This window comes from Pogona vitticeps, chromosome 7 (genome assembly GCF_051106095.1).
Source record: "Pogona vitticeps strain Pit_001003342236 chromosome 7, PviZW2.1, whole genome shotgun sequence".
Taxonomy (NCBI): Eukaryota; Metazoa; Chordata; class Lepidosauria; order Squamata; family Agamidae; genus Pogona; species Pogona vitticeps.
In genome coordinates this window covers 6259724-6280246 of record NC_135789.1, presented here as the reverse complement: position 1 = coordinate 6280246, position 20523 = coordinate 6259724, and the positions used below count along the sequence as shown (strand labels likewise).

General features: G+C 43.5%; 1 protein-coding gene across 2 annotated transcripts in view; it reads right to left on the bottom strand.

Annotated features, from left to right (window-relative positions):
* Nucleotides 1–20523, bottom strand: part of PLCH2 (phospholipase C eta 2) — a 111490-nt gene that overhangs the window by 19266 nt on the left and 71701 nt on the right. For both annotated transcript variants that reach the window (XM_072977661.2, XM_078379106.1), the window contains 9 exons: nt 14625–14717; nt 14223–14323; nt 12072–12169; nt 10713–10895; nt 8767–8874; nt 7865–7989; nt 5698–5782; nt 4904–5050; nt 1279–1358 (listed from right to left, as the gene is read on the bottom strand). In XM_072977661.2, the coding sequence (XP_072833762.2) occupies nt 1279–1358; nt 4904–5050; nt 5698–5782; nt 7865–7989; nt 8767–8874; nt 10713–10895; nt 12072–12169; nt 14223–14323; nt 14625–14717 (1020 nt within the window). The remainder of the gene's footprint in view (nt 1–1278; nt 1359–4903; nt 5051–5697; nt 5783–7864; nt 7990–8766; nt 8875–10712; nt 10896–12071; nt 12170–14222; nt 14324–14624; nt 14718–20523) is intronic.

Sequence of the window (20523 nt, the reverse complement as noted above, 5' to 3'; positions counted from 1 at the left end):
ATGTGTGGCATTCTAAGAAAATTGGGATGTGGGAACCTTATAGGGGAAGTCTGTGGAGGCTATTCTGAACTTCTACGATACTAGAAAGGTGAAAAAAAAAATGGAGCCAAACTTTTAGAGGCTTCCATGGGATACACATGATTCAAGGCATTACATCAAGGGTGAGATGCATCCACCTACAAGAGTTATTACACAGCCAGTGTGACATAGTTCGAACACTGGACACGGACCTGAAAAATCTGGGTTCTAGTCTTCCACTGAACCATGAAAGTCACTGAGTGACCTTCATCCAGACATTGTCTCTCTGTTAGTCAAGCTGACCTTATCATTGACATGGTCTCCATTCAGCGGAGATACAGACATCCAAACTGGGCCAGTGGCTAGACTGAAACCATTCAGAGAGCTAGACAGTCCAGACAATTCAAGTCAGCCTGGGGGATATCCTGCCATCTAGTTATAAATTAAGAATTTTGCAGTCATTTGATGAGGGCTTCTCTTCTCCAGTGCTTATTATGCCCCAGATTTTCCAACTCATTCAGCTCCCAAAATCCATAGGCAAAGAAATCTTTCTGCCCAGTAGGAGGGTTAAATTCTGCTTGTTGAAATGGCACCACCCTCATGGTTCCACTTGACTCTTCCTATTCATAAGCTAAAGTGAGAATTCCTCCACGGTATGTCTAATTTTCTATGCCTCTCTGTCAGTCGGACGCCACATCTTAACTGCTTTGAGTCTTGGTCGCCACAGGGCCAATGAAAAGTATCAGAAGTGGGATTCTCCTTGTGATGTGGCCTTTACCAAGCCTGAATAAGAGCTGGCGGCCACCTTTTTGTCAACCACCGAGGAAGCACAACAACACCACAGTGCAAAGAAGCAACATTTAACCTGCCTACATGTCCTGCTATATTGCATCATTTCTGCATCCCTACCAACACTGAACCAGGAATTCCTCTATCAAGGCACTAACCAGCAGTGTGGAAGAGCATATGCGCACAAGTCATTTTTGTAATTTTACTGGAGGCATTCTTGATGGATTGGGGTTTAGTGGACAACGGAGAAGCGCCGAGAAAAGTCTGAGCTATGCAAAATGGGGTGGGGATGGGTTCTTTCCAACACTGCTTTCTACTCCAACTCATAGAGTGACATGATCATAAAAGAATTAAAACCTTAAATCATTATATAAGATGATCCCAGACCACCACCACCCCCTGCCCTTCTTACCAAATGCTCCCCATTGAAAGCCACAAGCCTTCTCATCTCGGGCCCCCATCATCACTCACCTTACCACTTATGTCATTGATCGCTACATGGACAAAGACGGACGCCTCCTCCATGCCTTCCAGGTAGACGTGCCGATAGCCTGAAAAGATACAGAACAAAGGAAGTAGATAGACCGTGAATCTTCCCCCTTGCTCCATGCCTCAGTCCCGTAAGTACAAAGATTTGAGAGGAGCTGAAAATGTCAAGAGCTGACATTTCACCCAGCACTCTTTCACCAAAAACAGGACAAGAGCATTAACTCTTAACACCTTACTTTGGAGGGTACTGAGGATGTAACCATGTTCCATGTTTTAAGGTCAACATCCATTCACTGTTGGAGGAAAGGGTTTGGCATACATTGATGAGCATTAATCATTTGTCCTCCCTTCCTGTAGGGTTATCTGAGTGGGTTGGCTGTTTTTCGACATGTCTCTGTAGCCCCGTTCAGCAGGGATGGGGACTTGAGTTGTGGGATTCACTGTCACGTCAGACTTCCGTAAGTCACAGCGGTTATTTTGACTCGGGCTACGTTTGATTTTTCAATGGCTCAACTTGACTCGTGACTCGGGACCCATCCCTCTCTTTTTTTTCTGGCGATCAAAAGCTTGTTTTTAATAGGGACTCGGACTTGGGCCTTGCCTATATCCCTGTTTACATTGGGGGATGGGGAACCCAAAGGAAAAAGACTGGGCTACTCATGAGATGAAACCCTTTAGCTTAATGTAGAATGTCACAACTAGAGTAGGCCCACTGAATCAAGAGAATTTATGGAGGAGTAGGCTCGCCAGATCAAACAACAGCAGAAATGAATGAAGCCCAAAGAGAAGGAAATGCTTTGGTTTTGTGCTTCTTCACATGCTGATGCATTTGTAGGGCAGAACTTTGAAAAGTTACTTTTTTGACTAGGGACGCCCAGAATTCTCCAGCCCGGGTGAAGCCTTCTGGGAGCTGTGTCCAAAAAAGCAGCCTTTCCAAGCTGTGGGTCAGGGTGAGAGGGAGTCATAGGAAATGCAGGTTTTCTACCTCCCATGGCCACTGACGTCCTCACAGTGGTCCAAACTTTGTCATTGGGTTCAACCTTCTCATAATCTGGACTACAGTTCCATCTGGAGAATACTGTCAGAGAGCAAAGCACACTCAAAAACAAGCCCTAGGAGGAAAGACTGAAAGAACTGGGCACATTTAGCCTTAAGAAAAGAAGACGGAGGAGAGATAGGATACAACTCTTCAAATACTTGAAAGGTTGTCATACAGAGGAGAAGCAGGATTTGTTCTTGATCATCCCAGAGTGCAGGACACATAATAATGGGTTCAAGTTACAGAAAGCCAGATTTAGGCTGAATATCAGGGAAAACATAACTGTTAGAGCAGTACGACAATGGAACCAATGACCTTAGGAGATGGTAAGTGGCCCAACACTGGAGGTATTCAAGAGACAATTGGACCACCATCTGTCAGATCTTCTTTGATTTGGATTCCTGCTTTGGGGGGTTAGACTTGATGACCTTACAGGCTCCCTTCCAACTCCATGATTCTATGACGATACAAATGAGCAGCCCATGTGTAGCCGGTGCCAAATGCAATAAGCATTTCAGCTGCACAGATTTTCATTCCAACGCCTTTTATGCCTTGCTGCCATCTTCCCCCCTTGCTTCAGCAGAGGCCTGTTTGCAACCCTCAGAGTCTACTCCTCCCTCCTGAATATCAAAGAACATTCTTCTTCCTTCATTATTGCAGTTGCCAGTCTTAGAATTTCTAATACTTTCACTGCTCCCTTGAAAGCCAGCATTAATTTCATAACCAGAACTTCTTTCACTTATTCTTCCTTTCCCTTTTTGAAGTCCAATGGATGTTTTCCTCTTTTCTAATCACTTTTCCTTTGCCAACTTTCCTCTTTCTTTAAAGATGGCTTATGAGAAAGGGGAACTGGAACAACAACAACACAGGGTTCCTTTTATCTGAATCAGGAAGGGACAAAAATCAAGTGAGGAGGAATGTACAGAGAGGTGGGTGGGAGGGAGAGATGTGTTAAAAGCCCCTGGGTTTTGTAGATATTCAACCGCCAGCCTGCTTTTAACATTACAGGCAGTAATTGAAGCCGCTGTTGAACTGCCAGCAAAAATGGGACCAGAAAGAGACTGTGGTTTCTTTCAAAAACGTCTTTGAATATTACCCTTTTGACTATGAGATCCCATCCCCATCATATTGGGATTGTGCAAACTGGAGGCTGGAAAAATATAATGGCCGACCAGAGAGTATGTACAGTATCATTAGGACTCATGGTTGGGTGGAAGGAAGGAAGGAATCCACATGTTGTTGGGAGCTATGCCTACACATGTGTATGTACATGCATAGAGTCTACTGGGGAGCAAAATGTAACACCCCTAGAGCAAAAGCAGACCTTATAGATAGCCTGCCATTGTATGTTATAACTAATGAAAGCATCTGAGTGTCATAACCGAATATTGTCTCAACTCCAGGAGTATTAAGATTAGCTTGCTCTGTATACTGTCTTCAAGACTTAAAGACATGGTTCCTTTGAAATATGCTTTTACAAGCCTGAAAGACTGTCTTAAACATATTTCTTGAGCATTAACATGCTTGCATCTGTCTTTGCAGACTAGACATTATGACCTGTTTCTACCTCCAGAGGCTCTTTAGTATGTTGTTCTAAATTCCACCTCCCCCTGACCCCATAACTATATGGTGGAATTTTAGTTGGCCCTAGTAAGAATACTGCTTATTTGTAGAATTTGGACTTTATTTTGTTTTCATGACCAATAGGCTACCTTTTGGGTTATAGCAGGTTGTCCCAGTTTCCTTGATGAAGAAAGCTTTGCTCTTCTCCCACACACATCTCAAGAAAACCTTCTGTTGACTGCTCACCCAGAGAACTTAGCAAATGTAAATCACTCACTTTCTCAGTCCTGCTCTATACCTAGTACAGCGGTGCCTCGCAAGACGAATTTAATTCGTTCCGCCATTAATGCTGTCTTGCGAAAAAACTGTCTTGCGAAATGTGTTTTCCCATAGGAATGCATTGAAATCTAATTAATGCGTTCCTATGGGCAAAAAAGGTCAGAACAAAGTCAAATTTGGTTTACAAAGGGTTTATTAAGTGCTCTTTAAAGCATACCTATTGTGCAGATAATTCTTAAAAAATTCAATCAAAAAACTTTAACTTTTTTAACACCATAGAAAAACATTTAAAAATCAGCAAACATGAGGCAGGAACGAAAAACAGAAAACATTCGTCTTGAGAAGCACAGCCATAGGAACATTTGTCTACCTGCGAGTCATCAACCCCATCATCAAAACCATTTGTCTTGCGATTTTTTTTTTTGTCCTGCAAGGCATTTGTCTTGCGAGGCACCACTGTATCTGTTTGGCAAAACCTTCACAGTAGCATATCTTTAGGGAAAATATATTGATCAATGGAAAGATCGGCAGAGGATCCTACAGATGCAAAGGGGTGGAGTCAGTAATGCCGCAGTTTCCCACTGGGATCACTCTACATCGCAGAAGCACAGGACTGAACAACATACATCAGCCCCACTGGGAGAAGCAGGAGCTGAGCAAAATATCCTCAGCTGCCCCTGATCCCTTGATTCTGCCCTTAAGCAACAACAAACACAATGATCTTACCTGGCATCATGCTTGCAAATGCTATTGTCCTCTGCCCGATGAAATCCCGCCCAATGGGGTCATGATCCCACACCAGGAACCGAACTAATGCAATCTCAGGCATGCAGATGGAGAACACAAGGGTTTCTTCCCACATTGGATTGAAACCTGAAAAGTAGAGAGTCGAGGTTTTATCGAGGCCAGGAGAGCACATCCTGGTGAAAAAGCAACTGGCAGCTACCTACAGGTGAAAGGGCCTTAATAATAATAATAATAATCTCAGAAGGGCAGAGCTGGAAGGGACCCTATGGATCATCAAGTCCAACCCCTGTCAAGGAGGCACCATGGGGGGGGGGATTGAACTCCCAACCTACGGCTCCACAGCCAGAGCTCCAAACCAATGAGCTATCCAGCAGTTCGTATCATGTGATTCCAGAAGGGTAGTCATCTTAGTCTGCCACAGGAACAAAAAATGTCTATGAAGAAGCTGGTGGCATCTAAAAGACAAACTGGTTTTATCTGGGATTTGCATTGTGTGTGAATGGGCACTGGCCTACATCTAATGGAACATCCATTGGGCCACAGAATGACAAAATCATGGGCTTTTTTTTTTTAAGCAGAAAAAAATCCATCACTTTTTTTTTAAAAGCAGAAACTGGACTGCCTCCTAATGAGGATGCTTAGGAGGAGATGATCTTAGAAATTCTCTTTTCTTTGTCATGCTATGAGTAACTTTGGGATAATTCTGGAGTTGTGCGCTGTCTGTAGCACAGATGGACAATCATAGGGGGAGACGCAGAAAGAAGGAGCCATACCATTGTCGTCCACGACTCTTGTCTGTTCTTTGCAACAGTCTACAGGCAATCCAATTATCTCCACCTCCACAAATGGATCTATAATCTGGAAATGCACAATTAAAATGGTTGTTGTTGTTGTTGTTTAGCCATTAAGTCATGTCCGACTCTTCATGACAATTAAAATAGGCACATGTAAATATCATTTGCTGGTTAGGACAGTTGCTTCTCCAAAATTTTTCTTATCTTTCAGAGGAAATACTGTATATAAATTATACAGCAAAAGAGCTGGGGGGTGAGGTAAATTTTCATGAAGACACTGTTGGGCTTCCTTGAGATTATATTCCACCTTGTGATAAAGGATGGTGTGATTTTGTTTCAGTTCTTCCTTTAATAAATTTTCCAATTTTCCCCCCCAAACTTCATCATATTCAGAATGGAAAGAACTTGAGAGAGGGATGGGAAACTCTGAACATATAGGATAAACCAAGACTGGGCAGATTAATCTATGAAAACATTTAACTCCTCCTAGAACCAGCAATATTAGAGCTGAACTAAGGTTCCCGCCTTCCTTCCCTTACAGGTTCCTCATCTATAGCATATATCCATACTAGCAAAAACTTGAGAGCTTGAAAATCCAAATGTGGGTTAAATGAAACCAACAGATTCATCAATGTAGGCTCAGGACACTGAATGCTTACATCTCAAAAGTCTGGGTTTGAATCCCTGTCTGTTAGTGCTGAATAAATTAGTGTGTGTTTTCTTTTTTAAGTTACTCATAGGCAAGTACAACACTGTCATAGCCATGTTAGGAAAAACTGCACCTCTTGGGAGTTGGGTGAGGGTTTGTTTAAAAAAACTGAGTTGGAGGTGAAGTGGCTTAACTCTCCCACACCCGCATACTGTGGACTCAATCCAAATCCAGGCCTCCAGCATGTTGATTTATGAATTAAAATAGAACAATGCCACAGCTGACTGCCATAACATGCATGCGTCTAGTTTAGACAGCATCCCTAAGTGTGTGCGGACTGGCACACCTGTCATACACCTAAGTGATCAGTCTGGTTGAACCCATAGATTGGATACGGGGTGCTCTGTTTTTTTTTTTCTTGGCCATCCACCTCATCACTGGGGTTGAGGGGAGGAGCCACCCACATGGCTGGCTCCCCCATAAATCTTAGATCTAGTTAAAAAGTGTGAAAGCAAAGCCTATGGGTTGGGTTGGCCAAGGGGTGGTGGGGTGGTGGGGGCACAGCCTAAACAGAGTTTGGAGGGTGCTCAGGAGGAGCCCCATCCATCTTGGCTGAGCATCCTGGCAGCTTTATGGAGGTTTTTAAACCCCCCCTCCTTCAGAGGGAGGGGTGTTTTTCTTTCCCTAGAGGTGGCATGAATAGAGGCCCTGCTGAATTGATTGAGTCTCTTGGCAGCAGCTCAGCTGCCTCTCCAAAAGGCACCCTGGGGAACAAGACCGCCCAACCCGGCTCATTTTCAGAGCAAAGGGGAAAAGGGCTGAGCACCTGCTTGCTTTTGTGACTGGGAGGAAGGATGTTGTGGTGAAGGGAGGAAACAGGTTGGAGAATCGGCCCCCAAAATGCAGCCATGGGATAGATCTCCCTTGGCAGTCGGGGGGGGGGGAATTGAGGGACAGGAATTTATGCATCGTTTGAAAAACAGACCACTTTTAAAGAAAGAAAATGTGACCAGTAGGAGGTGCTGCCTCATTCTCTGTCACACATGCACACACAGTCTCATGCACATCCCCTCTCTCTCACATACACACAGACACAATGACTCCCTCCATCATCTCAGACACACTGTCATTCACAAACACAATCTCTCCCTTTTTTTTTTCCTTTCTGACACTTGGTAGCTGTTTTTGGATGTCATGGTAATCCAGATTTTAAAAAACAAAACAAAACAGCCTAATTTACTGTGACCAAGCCAGTACGCCTGGTCCCTCCTACAGCGCCGACATTAAAAAAAAACATCCTCGTTTGGTTTCTCCTTTTCATTTTCTTTAGCATGATGTCAAAATCTTCAACTCTGGCTTGTTTCTCTAACTTGAACACGGCAGGGTCATAAACCAGGGTTCATATTTGTTCTACGCGTCTTGGAAAAGTTACTTCTTCGGGGGCATTTTAGCTCCCAGATGCTCCAAACTAGCAGGTTTCTCTCGTCACTTCCCTACCTCGCCTCTGTCCCCAAGCATGGAATCCCGAGGTTTTGGAAGCTGCTGCCCGCTGATTATTCTTAACACCAGCTGCTTCTTCATCTGGCCGAGCAATGGATCTTCTGAGTTGGGGTTGAAGATCCCTGGGAAGAATTCACAGTAAAACAAACAGAAAGATTTAAAGCTTTCTGCATACAATGTGTGGCAGTCCCTCCTTCTTTGGATAGATGCACCAGTGAATATAGACATGGGAGATTGAGAGGATGTTTAGATGTGTATATGTGTGTGGGGGGGAAGACACCCAATTTTGAACTGAGTGTAATACATCTGAAATCAGTTTTTAAAATTCCAACAACATGACACACCGTGGATTTATTTTGTTGAGAAGCATGTGGGGTTTTTTGGTAATAAATCAAGGTCTTTTAGTCAACCATCCAAGGAGGAGTTGTTTATTTTACCTCGATTTATGGAATCAATTTATTTTGCATCCTTCTTTGACATATCTTTTCGCCCTAAATGGTAAAACTGAATCTGACAGAGGGTGATCTTCAAAAACAAAGGATGAACTATGAGTATGAGATTGAATCAGACCCCACTCAGGTGAATCCTATATTTTCCAAGGAGAGGAAACTTATTGGAGACTGAGGGAAAAGTTACTTTTTTTTTTTAAGCAAAGATCTTAGGAGACCTCACTCCAGCAGTGGGCAGAGCTGAAGGCAAAACAGGGGCACATTTTGACTTAGGTCATTGGCTGCTCGTCTTCTGCAATCCACATTCTACAGGATTCCTACCTCTGTGTTTGATGCGGGAATTCTGTCTCCCCTTCGCAATCCAAGAGATTTCTTGGAGGCCCTGCATGGAATCAAGAAGGAGTACCAGGGGCTCCCATCACGACAAGCAGAGTGAGACCCTTTCTTTACCTTGACACATGCACTTGGGTTTGAGGACGTAGCCGCAGTTGCCGTTGGCGCTGAACTTGGCGCGGTTCAGCTGAAGCATCCGCCCCTCCGACTGGTAGTTGAGGGCGACTGGGACGTGGAAGGCGTGGAAGGTGGGGAAGCACAAAACAAGGAAGAAGGAGGGATGGCGAAAAAAAGAAAAGAAACAGCAACTGATCAATCACAGGAGGCATTCCAGAAGCACAGTCTACCAGCTCACAGTGAGAGACAGCCAGCTCGGGAAGCCAGAATGACGGATGGCATTCTCCGTGCCAGATGCTACAGCGAGGCACAAACAAATTTGGAAAGAAAGGGAGAGGACGGTTTTGAAAGAAAGACGTATATTCTCCTGTACAACATCCTGAAGTGAACGGCTAGAGAGCCTTGCTGCTTCGCTCACTTTCAGGCACAGAAGTGAGTCCGTCGATGGAAACATGTCCGGAAAAAGAGAAGGGAAGAGGGTCAATTTCCCACCACCACTAACTACCTTCTGCCTGTCCAGTGACCTGCTGCAATCTCCTGAACCCCAAGGAAAAAAAAGTTGCAAAATTCGTAAAAGAGCAGTGGCCGTTCTATTACTTGTCTATATTTGTCATTTTTAAAAAGTGCTCTCAAGTGGTGAATTTTGTCACAGTACTGTGGTTTTCCTCACCAATGGACCTTGCATTTAGCATGCTGTGTTTTATGACTGGTCAGTGGGAGGGAAACAGCAGCTTAACTGACAAGTCTGGTGCAAGGATCTCTGAGGAAATCCCATTGTAAGAGGGAAGACTGGTTAAACCACAGGATTTCAACCGCAGTAACTTACAGACATTAAAGCCCACCCTCCCACCCCCTTCTATCCCAAGGCTTCACAAAGCTCCCCCAGATTGAAAGACATTGCTGGGAGCCTCGGGACCTGAAGATGAGGGATAGGGAATGCAAAATTTAAGATGAAAACCTTTATTATACAAAGAATGTTGCATATATGCAATAAAAAGCAAACCGATTGCAACATAAGGCAAGGCTAGAATTGATGTGATCAAATTAAGATTAAAAGAGATTGTCAATTGATGCGCTTAACAAATTTTGCCAGAAGTCCACAGCATTTGGAAGAGACAGCACAGAAGTGTTTGTGTTTACATAACTGATAAACAGGTACCACATTTCATAAAAGTAAGACGTGTAATCCCTTGTCTAAGGCAACACAGCTGCTCAGCCACGAGGTGGCCATTGTCTGGGAGTGCTGCTTAGCGAACATTAGCATACCAAGTTCCAAGGACAAAGTTTTCTACTGTGAAGCAATTACCATTCTAGTTAATCAGCAAAATGTGATTATGCGAGATTTACGGAGCAATCCTGAGTTTTCATTATGAAGCAATGACAACAAGCCAAATGTTGGATGTAAAGTAATCTTTGGATTTGCTATTTCACTAGCTTTGTCTAAAAAAATCATTTCCCAAAAGGTGTGTAATGATTCTAAGCAGGGCCGTGTACTGGATTTGGACAAATCCTACATTACAGATAGAATCTAGAACAAGATGAGGTGCATTTTCAAATCAATTTCTGACCATGGCACAAATTGAATTAGATGGGGCCCAAATTACTTTAGGTTTTTTCATATCTCTCTCATTTTCTTTTTATAAAACAAGCTTTAAAGATGCCTAGTGGCTCTCTGAAATCTGTAGTTTTAGTCATCTTTTTAGGGTCTGTTATGCGTCCAAAATTTCAGGTACATCATGGCAAAACCAAACAGTGGTAGTTGCTTTGGTTTTCCAAGGCAGTCAATGGGAGGCTTGTGAATCAATCCAGTCCCAGGGACCTGGTCTGAATCGAGGAAGGCACAAATCACTCCAGATCAAATCCGCCCGAATCATGAATCTCTAAAATTGCCATCCAGACCCAATGGGGGACCCATGCACCACCTGTTTTTCCAGATTCTTTCTTACCCAGCTGGCAGCCAGCGTTCCAGAAGGGCTGAGGGTTGTAATTGCTGGAATCCACACGATAGGAGGAAGGATAGATCCGCGATAGCTGGTGTTGGTTGAAGCGCAGGTACTGGACTGGTTTTTGCTGGAGGATTTGATGGGCTTTCGTTTCGCTGAAGGATGAAACTTGCCAACTGGAAGAGACTGCAACAAGAAAGAAACGCGTGTCTTCTCCTCAGTTAAAAAAATACTTCCTGCTATAGAAATCAGAGCCTGTTTGCTTGTGTTCTCCCTTTTCTTTCAAAATTGGAACCACAGGTGGCTCATGGAAAATTTAAAAAGTGAGAAGAGATAAAGCACAATTTAACGATTATGATTTGAAAGCACAAACAAATTGAAGGTGAACTAAATGCAAATTAAAGATACATCCATTTTAAAAGGCTCAGTTTCCAACTATTGGGGGGGGGGGGAACAGGACTCAGCCGTTTCTAAGCAGCCAGTCTGTTACCCAAAGCCTATCAGAATAAAAATATCTTACACTCCTCAAGCCCCCCCCCAAAAAAAGAGAGAGAGAGAAATTAAAACAGGGGTTGAAAGGTACACCTTGTATGCAGTGCACAAGACCCTCACTTTACCCCTTATTACTTGGCAAAACTTGATAAAATGGTATTTTTTATGTTAAAAGGCTCACTGGGTTAAAATCAATCTGATGGCAGTGATTTTTGGAAATTAAAGGCACCCCAACTCCTATCCCGGAGCCCCCAGATTCTTCTCTACAATGAAAGGGATCCCAAGGGTGCCTTCATGGAGTTGAGGGAATTGAAAATGTTTAATTGCCAAAAAAATTGCCACGGCTCATGACACCATCAGCTTTGCTAAGTTAAAGCCAACAGGATTTCAGCCTCTAAATCGGTGCTTCCTAACCTTGGGTCCCCGGATGTTCTTGGACTACAGCTCCCAGAAATCCTGGCCAAACCAGCTTGTAGTGAAGGCTTCTGGGAGTTTTAGTCCAAGAACCTCTGGGGACCCAAGGTTGGGAAGCAGTGCTCTAAATGTTGGTTGTTGGCATATAATTTAATAGCTTTTTTTTTTTTAAAGCTTCGTAATTTTGAAAGCTATTACCTTAGTTTTGGGTAGATGCGTTAGAATGATCTAAGCCTCTGCCATAAAATACTCAGCTCAAGTTACAGGTCTGCCAATAAAAATGTCCTGATTCTTGACCAAGGTTATCATGCAAAGTTGATTTAGTAAGGAGTAAAACCTGCCACACACTGAACTCAAGGAGATTTACTCCAAAGTGAATGTGCACAGTATTTTGTTGTAAACCAACAAAGGCACGCACATTTTTTTTCCTCAGTTAATTTTTACCAGGCCACCTACTTTCAGATTCCACATCGTGGGTCCCAACAGATTTGGTGTATTTGACAAGGTCAGAAAGCGCCCGGGATAATTTCATGGTTTTCTTCTGCCGATTTGTTCTGCAAAAAAAAAGAGAGACAAAATAGGATTACGAGCAACAATTCCAACCCAAGGATGAATATGATAAATCAACCAGATTTTTTATATTTCCTTGAAAAGAGGAAGGTGCGTGGAGAAGAAAAACGGTCGGTGGCGGATTCCCCCCCCCCCCTTTAAAGGATGAAAAGAAGACATGACTATGGAACTAGAATAGAGACCTGGCAACTATATATACAGGAGGTCAGTTCCAAAGTTAATCCGGCAAGTCAAGTTAAACTTTAGCACCTTATTGTTCCATTCAGTAAAGCAGGGGCAGAGGAAAATGTCATTCAATTTTCATTTTTAAGCAAATTGACCTATTCCACACTTTCTAGCCTAATATATGGATTGAAACAACATTTTTCTTCATATTGCATGCTTCTTCCAACTTTGGAGCGCAGGTTTCAGCTGATAATCATAGAGTGATGGAAGCAGCCTGTAATGCCACTTAGTACCACCCCCTTGCTCAGTTGAGGAATCCAAATCATATGAATCTGACAGATGGCTATCGAAATTTGCCTTTTTGCAGCTGCATCTTACCGTTGGCTGATATTCAACTTGTGATTTACAGCAATTCCAAGACCCTTCTCAATCGTAGTATTACTGAGCCAAGGATCTTCCATCCTGTAACTGCATTTGGTTTCTTTTTCCTAAGTAAGAACCTCTCACGTATCCCTATTAAATTTCAAAGTGTTGTTTTCAGCCTAGTGTTCAAGCCTACCAAGATCTTTTTGAATTTTGTTTCTGTCTTCCAGAGTATAAGCTATTCCAACCAATTGTATGTCATGTCCCGATCTGATAAGCGTTCCTTGGAGCCCCTCATCCAAGTCATTAATAAAAATGCCGGGCCCAGGACTGAGCCTTGCAGTGCCCCACTTGTTACATCCTCCCAGCTTGAGATGGAGTCATTGATAAGCACTCTCTGACTATGATTCTGTAACCAACTGTGTATCTACTTGATAGTTGTTTTATCCATCTCACACCTAGTGAGCTTGCTAATCAGAATATTATGGGGCACTTTGTCAAAAGCTTTGCTGAAGTTATATTATGCCTACAGCATTCCCACCATCTACCTGGAAGATCGCCTGATCAAAAGAAAAAAAGGGAGAGGAGCAGCACACAAAAAGTAATATCTACATATAAAAGTAGAAACATTAAGGAAATATGTGTACAAAATGCCTTCAGAAATAAATGGGAACATGCATGTTTGTTTTTGTTTTACAGGCCAAAAGGAGAATGGAGATTGGGCTGAACACCTACAAGATATCGAATATGAACAGGAAATAGAGAGAATCAACTATTCCTACCATTATGTATGCCAATATTTTCTGGTGTTGGAATTTTGCACATCAATGATCTACTGGCATTCTCGTAAGTAGGTCTGCTTTAACTAGAGCGTAGCTGAGTGTGTGAGGTTTTTCTTATTCTACAGATTTTGAGACAAACTGTGATAGAGAATAAAAGTATGGCAGGAGGCCCAGGTGGGGAGCAGTAGGAAAGGTGAGGGTGGCTGGAAGTCTGACCAGCCTGGATTTCTCTTCCCCTCCGGCCTTTTCTCAGCTATGGAGCTCCAGCACACTTATTTCTGTGGACTATAACTCCCAGAATGCTGCAGCCCAGATTGTCAGCGAAGGATACTGGGATTTGTAGTTCATGCTCACTTGGGAATTTTGTACATGATGTGATCAAAGGCACATCAGGTGCAAAAGTATATGATGATGATGATGATGATGATGATGATGATGATGATGATGATGATGATGATGATGATGATGATGATGATGATGCTCAGGTAAATCCTGCCTCAGCCTTTCATTTCACTTTGTCTCCTCTCTGCATTTTAAAGAACAGGCCTGTGTGCAGTCACAAAGCTGACAACTACTTTGTTTGTTTTCTTCGGTCTCCCCATCACTGTCTCATCCGGTTAGGCTTGTAAAAGAAGCCGGTCCTTGAAGACCAAAGTTGGAGACACACATGCAGGAACACTCATCTGTTTCAAAGGGAGAACATTTCCCGGCATGCTTCGCCACTCACTTGCTGTAATGTACTGAGCCTCGGGCTAGGTTCCCCTGAGAGGCAAGGTCATCCTCACCCTCTTCCAGACTGGATGCCCTTTTAAGCTTGCTTCCTTTTTTCTGTGTAAACAGAGAAACAACCAGAATAAAAATAAGCCACAGATGGATTTACAGTACATCTATCTATCCAGATACGGAGAGATATACAGGCACACGCCAAAACTGGATGGCCACTTTACCAAGCTGTATTGTATCCGCAGCGGTATTTCTTCGTACTGACTCTGCGATCCCTTACCAGTTGGGTTGTGTCCTATCCTAACTATTTAGGGCTTGGGACACTCAAGTAGGTCCGATCCACCACAAGCCTTGGGGAAAAGCCAAGCAACCCTTCCCCACCCGCTACGATGAACAAAGAGATGACCTTTCGCTTGGAAAAGCTCCCCATCAGCGATCGGTTGGGCCGCTTGTTGATCACAGCATCCTCCCCAGATTCCACATCCTCCTCACGCTTGCTCTACAACAACAAAGAACGACAACAACGAACAAGGCTTTCAGTGGTCAGACAGACGGACAAACAAGAAGGAAGGCAAGCAGCCAGAGGGAAACGTATGCGAGACTTGAGCAGAGCAAAGTAAAACAAACCCAACACCACCCAAGTCCAGACGCAATACAGAAAAAAATACAATGGCACATACGTTCTTATGTGACACTTAAACCCTTCCAAATATTGCCGGTATGGCAGATTATTGAGCTGTCATTGTCTTTGCATGCCTCCTATGGAAATAGCATGCCTTTAGTCCTATGCCTTTGAGAATGAAAAGGATTGGACACTGTCCTGTTCAACAGCTTTGCACAAGGAGCTCCAACTGCAGCAGCAGCCACCGTGATCAGAGGAGGTGCTGGTGGCCCACAGTCTCGTGCTTGATCGTGTGGCCAGATTGTATAACTGGGCACTTTGCCACATACGACCGGCATGTCATGAGATCACCAAGCCAGTGTTTGCAATTCGAGCTCCATGCATATAAATATTCAACAGGACAGTGGCAGGAGGTCTGTATTTTCTTCTTTACTCCATGGAGTTGAAGGCATTTTGCAAGGAGGTTATACCATGTTTGATCCCGCATCGACCTGGAGTAGGAGGAACAGGATCAAGACTATGTAGCGAACATAGGAGTGTGAACAAACCCCATACTCACAAGATTTTGCTCCCCTCTCCAAAATCCAGCTGCTTTGCACTGCCCTGTGAATATCTGCCAAAGGAGCCTTAGTTACCAATATGGCTTTACGTTGTTGCATTTTTTGGTAATGTGCTCAAACTATCAATGCAATTTGCACAAAGCTCCCGATCATTGAAAATGAACCAAGTGCTTTCTTAGCAGACGATAATGACATTTTTTATAGACTGCCCCCTAAGTTTGAAAATACTAGCTTCTTGTTCAGTTGTTCTCATTCCGAGGGATAAAATCCTCTCCTGGGAGGTACAAAAGCACAAGGTGCCTTACAAACAGTGGACATTATTTGCCAGCGGCTTTTCTGTACTGCCCAATAACCAGCAGCACTTTGGCTGGTTCTCAAAAGAGAGGTAGAAACCACAACATACAAAAATCTAAGCAACAAAACATCAACGTAAACCCTGAAACAGATAAAAGCAGCCACATAATAAAAACCACATTGAAAAGAACTGCAGAGGACAACAGGGTATAGAAAGCACTAGCAGAAGCTTAAAACTAGAGGATTTAAAGGGCAGACGGAATATGAAAGTCTCCACCTAACAGGAAAATTAGTGTAAAATAAAATAAAATCATGACCCGTCAAAACTCCTGACTGCAGTTTTATGAGGGTTGTGAATCTGTTTCAGATTTTAATGTGAACCTCTACAGGTGCTCTCCAAGCTGCAAAAGCTGTATAGGGTTCAACATCTTGAATAGCTCTGCCAAAGTTCTGACTAAAACCTAGAGCAGATTAACCCGCAGAATCACAGACTTGTGAAGTTAGAAGGGCCCTATGAGGCCATTGAGTCCACTCCCCTACTCAAGGTAGGAATACAAATCAAAGGATATCTGCCAGGTGGTGGTATAAATTTCTCTTGAAGGCCTCCAGCATTGGAGCACTCATAGCTCTCAAAGTCCTTGGTTCCACTGTTGTGCTATTTTAACAGTCAAGACATTTTTCCTGCTATTCAACCAAAATTTGGTCTCCTGTAACTTGAGCTCATTGTTGTGTGTCCTGCGCTTGGAGATAACTAAGAAGACATCCTGCCCCTCCCCTGTTTGACTACCTTTCAAGTCATTGAAAAGTGTTATTCCATCACCTCTCAGTCTCCTCATCTCAGGCTAAGCTTGCCCAATTCTTTCCCTGTTTCCTCCTAGGGCTTGGTTTCCAGCCCCCTGATCCTCCTGGTCACCCTCCTCTGAACTTGTTCCTATTTGTCAGCATCCTTCTGGAAGTGTGGTGTCCAGAACTGGACACAATACTCAAGATGAGGCCTAACCAGTGCTGAATAGAGGGAAACTAGCACCTTGCAGGATCTGGAAACTATACTTCGGTTAATCATCAGTTTCTGTTCACTGTAATCTAGGCGGCAGGCAAATGACAATGAGGAAGCCTTTCCAGAATTGAAGTGCCACTCATGAAAAGCATTCTCCCCTTCTTTTGGGGGTCACAGGCAACTATCCCCCCCAAGAATGTGTTCAGAGTGAGGCATTTTAGGATTGGGGAAACAGATGCTTCCAGTATCATTGAGCTACAGAGAAGCTCCCGCCAGTCTAAGCATCTCCAAAATCCTTCACAGCCAAACTGAAAACAGGGGATTTGGCTAAACCCCGTCCCCCACTTTAAGCCTAACTATGATGGTGGCTCATGAATTAAATTGGGACAGAGGGGCCATTTCAGGGAGAGCCCCACCCCTACCTATGGTCAGGAGCTACCAGTGCCTTGTTTTCAAAGTTTCCAAAGTTTAGTCCAGGAACAGAGCTTCTTTCAGGGCGCATGCAAACCACTGAACAGCAATGATGGCCGGACAGAGATGTAAATGTTTATTTCTTTTGTGTGAAATCCCTCCCTAGTGAGATTATGAGAGTTTTTCCGCAGTTTTTGCCTTTTGAGACCTTTTAGGTGCAGAAAATTCTCAGAATTCACAAGCTAATACAGCTGCAGACAAGAAAAAGCCCTGATCTTGTTCTCATGCAGGAGCGGAGACCTCACAAAGTTTCCCTACAAGGAGTCTCTGTGTGTCATCCAGGCTAAAACAACAACAACAACAACAAAGATATTTGTAGGATGACAACACAACAGAAATATGTATTTATCAAATTATTTCAGAGTCTTGAAGAAATATCTCTGAGAAGACACACCAGTGTCTTTTCCTAAGTGTTCAAAACATGTCAGGAGAACTTCTGGAATGTATTTTGCATACAATGTCTCTCTGGAAATCCCTGTTGTCTGCTTAAGTCTTTTGGGAAAGGCAAACTGCCAGACTTTCAGTGTCTGAGGTTTGAGTGTGACAGGCACTGTATATCTTGAGAAATATATATTTCTCTCATTGTGAAATTAACACACACACACACACACACATGGATCAAAGAGATTATGCAAATGGTGGTGGGGATTTCCATACAAACCCTTCTCGCTCTGTAAAAGCGATCCACTTGTATTGCGGAAAACAAAATTACTTGCCATCTGAAAAACAGGCAGAAAATCACCTGTGTGAGCTGAGGCTAGAGTCGCCTCGTACCAGCGACTGATGAAAGCCACCCCTTTCTCTGCTAAATCTCGTCCATCTGGCTTCCTCGCTAATTGTATGCTTTCAGCTATGGAAGCCGGCATCATTAATAAGCAATTCAGGAAGAAAGCTAATAAAACTCCAGCAAAGTCAGCTGCTAAAGATGGCTTTCTCCATTGTCATTTCTAAACCTCAAAGTGCTACTTTATTCCCAGACTGATTATCCCGGGATTGAATGGGCAACGTTAAAAACAGCCTCCAAGTGTTGCATATCAAAGTACCATTACTGGGGGGGAAAAAATCAAGGAAGACATTTTACATCAAAAAGACCTTGGTGGAAAAAGGTGTGTGCCTGCACTGTCATACGCAAGCAAATGCGGGCCAATGGAAGGCCCAGAATGAATTTCTGGAAAGCTTAAATAAAGGTGGAAATGAACATGCAAAAACTAAGGTGGACAAGCAATGGCTCTGGATAGCAGCACGTCTGGAGGACTGTCATCTCCTTGGATGCCAAAAAATGTTACCCTTATGTTTATATCCTTATGAGGGATACATAACATAAAGGGACTCAAGTTACAGGAAGCCAGATTTTAGCTGAAAATGAGGAGCAAACTTCTTAACGGTTAGAGTAGCCATGAGCTCAGGAGGGGGTGAGGGCTCCAGGACTGGAGGCATTCCAGAAATTTGGACCACCCTCTGTTAGATCTGTTTTGATTTGATTGGTCGTACTAACCTGATTTTGGGGGGGGGGGGTACAAATAGAATGAATGAATGAATGAATGAATGAATGAATGAATGAATACATAAATACATAAATACATAAATACATAAATACATAAATAAATAAAAATTCCTGCATTGAGCAGGGGGTTGAACTTGATGGCCTTAGAGGCCCCTTCCAACTCTATGATTCTTTGATTTTACAATCCATTGCCAGAGCTAGCTCCTTATCCCTCGACACGCATGAAATCAGAGCTTCGAGAAGTTATTTCTAAATTACAACTCCCAGAATCTCTGGGACAGCATGGCATTTAGCTGGTACGAGAATAAACCTGGGCCAACTCATGTTGCTGTGAGCTCCTGGCATGGGATCCAAAGGTAAGCAAACAGCAAAGAAAAAAATTGTAAGAGAGACTTTAAAGACTATTTTAAAATTCCACACTGGCCTGATTGATTCATTCCCAGGACAAGTGTAACATGTGCAAAGCGGAAGACGTATCATCATATTTATTTCAAGAGGATAAATGGCTCTTTTCCAATAGATGGAACAGAAACGACGGGATTCTAGGTCTTTAAATAATTATGCCTTTAGAGGGCAGTGTTCCTACACGGACGACTGCAGCCCCTTTTTGACAACGTATTGCAGGGAAACAGAGTTGAGAGTTGCCGGGCTCACCTAGAGCAGTTCATTCATGCAAGAACAAGGCATACTTGTTCGTCAACACTTAATTACGGAGACCATGCCACCTTGCAGGCTAAATATATGAAGCAGCAGCTCCTCCGAAGAGCATCTTGCTTGCCTGGAGCAAAGGGTGGTCAAAGTGCCACTCACCTGCTGTGTCTCAGTTGCACCTACAATCACCACTAGCCAGGTAAGCCAGTGGCAACCAAGACTGGGGTGTGTGTGCAGTCCGGTCACCTCTGGAGGGCTACTGGTCACCCGCTCCCAGTCCCCTTCACACAGAGGAGAAATTCAGTGTGGCTTGCAAAGTCAAGAACAGAAGGATCAGGTGTTCCACCCAACTGTCAGGCATTCTGGACAAGAGGGGGCACTTTCGCTGTGTGATTTCAATCAACAGAAAGGTAAAACTGGCCTCTGATGGAGGCCATCCCATAGATCTTGTGTGCCTGTCACTCACAGGATAGGAGTGACTGGTGAGAGGTCCTGGAAAGGGGGGAGGGAATGGGTGGGAAGGAAAGGGAAGGACGTTCTTATCCAGTATTCAGCCAACTTATGAAATTTGCTGCTTCCATGCTATGGAATCCTAGGCTTTGTAGTTGAAAACTTTCTGTTTTAATTTAAAGAAATGCACGAGTGAGTGGTCTCAAACCCCTAAAGTCCAAGAATCTGTAGGCTGAAGACATGAAGATTGCCATCGCCTGCCTTAGAGGCATTCCGAGAAGTCAGAGGCCAGGCATAGCAAGACGTCAAGACGTCATGCTCCTTTCTTCTCATACAACAGTTTTGCTTCTGGTTAACCTTCCAGAACATGTACATCTTGCTTACAAGCCGATTAGTGATTCTGGAAAGCTTTCTGGCCCAGTAGCAACCTTGCACACAAAAATCAGGGCAGATCCCATATAGCTTCTGTTGTGATCAGAGAAAGAAAAGAAACAAAGGTGAGATTTTTGTGAAGGTGGGGGGGAAAGGAGGTTGGCTTCAGCTCCTTTAGGTTCTGTGAGGTCAGGGTTTTTGGGAAGAGGGGGCCATTCAATATCAGCTAATGCACCCTGAAGTGTTACATCACTCATTATCTGTGCACCGAACAATAATGTGATTAACATGCGCTTAAACTATTTAACAAGCAACGCGTTGCTATTTTTAGTAATGTTTTCAGGTTCGGGCTAGAACATCAGCCCAGGGGAAGAGAGACAATAA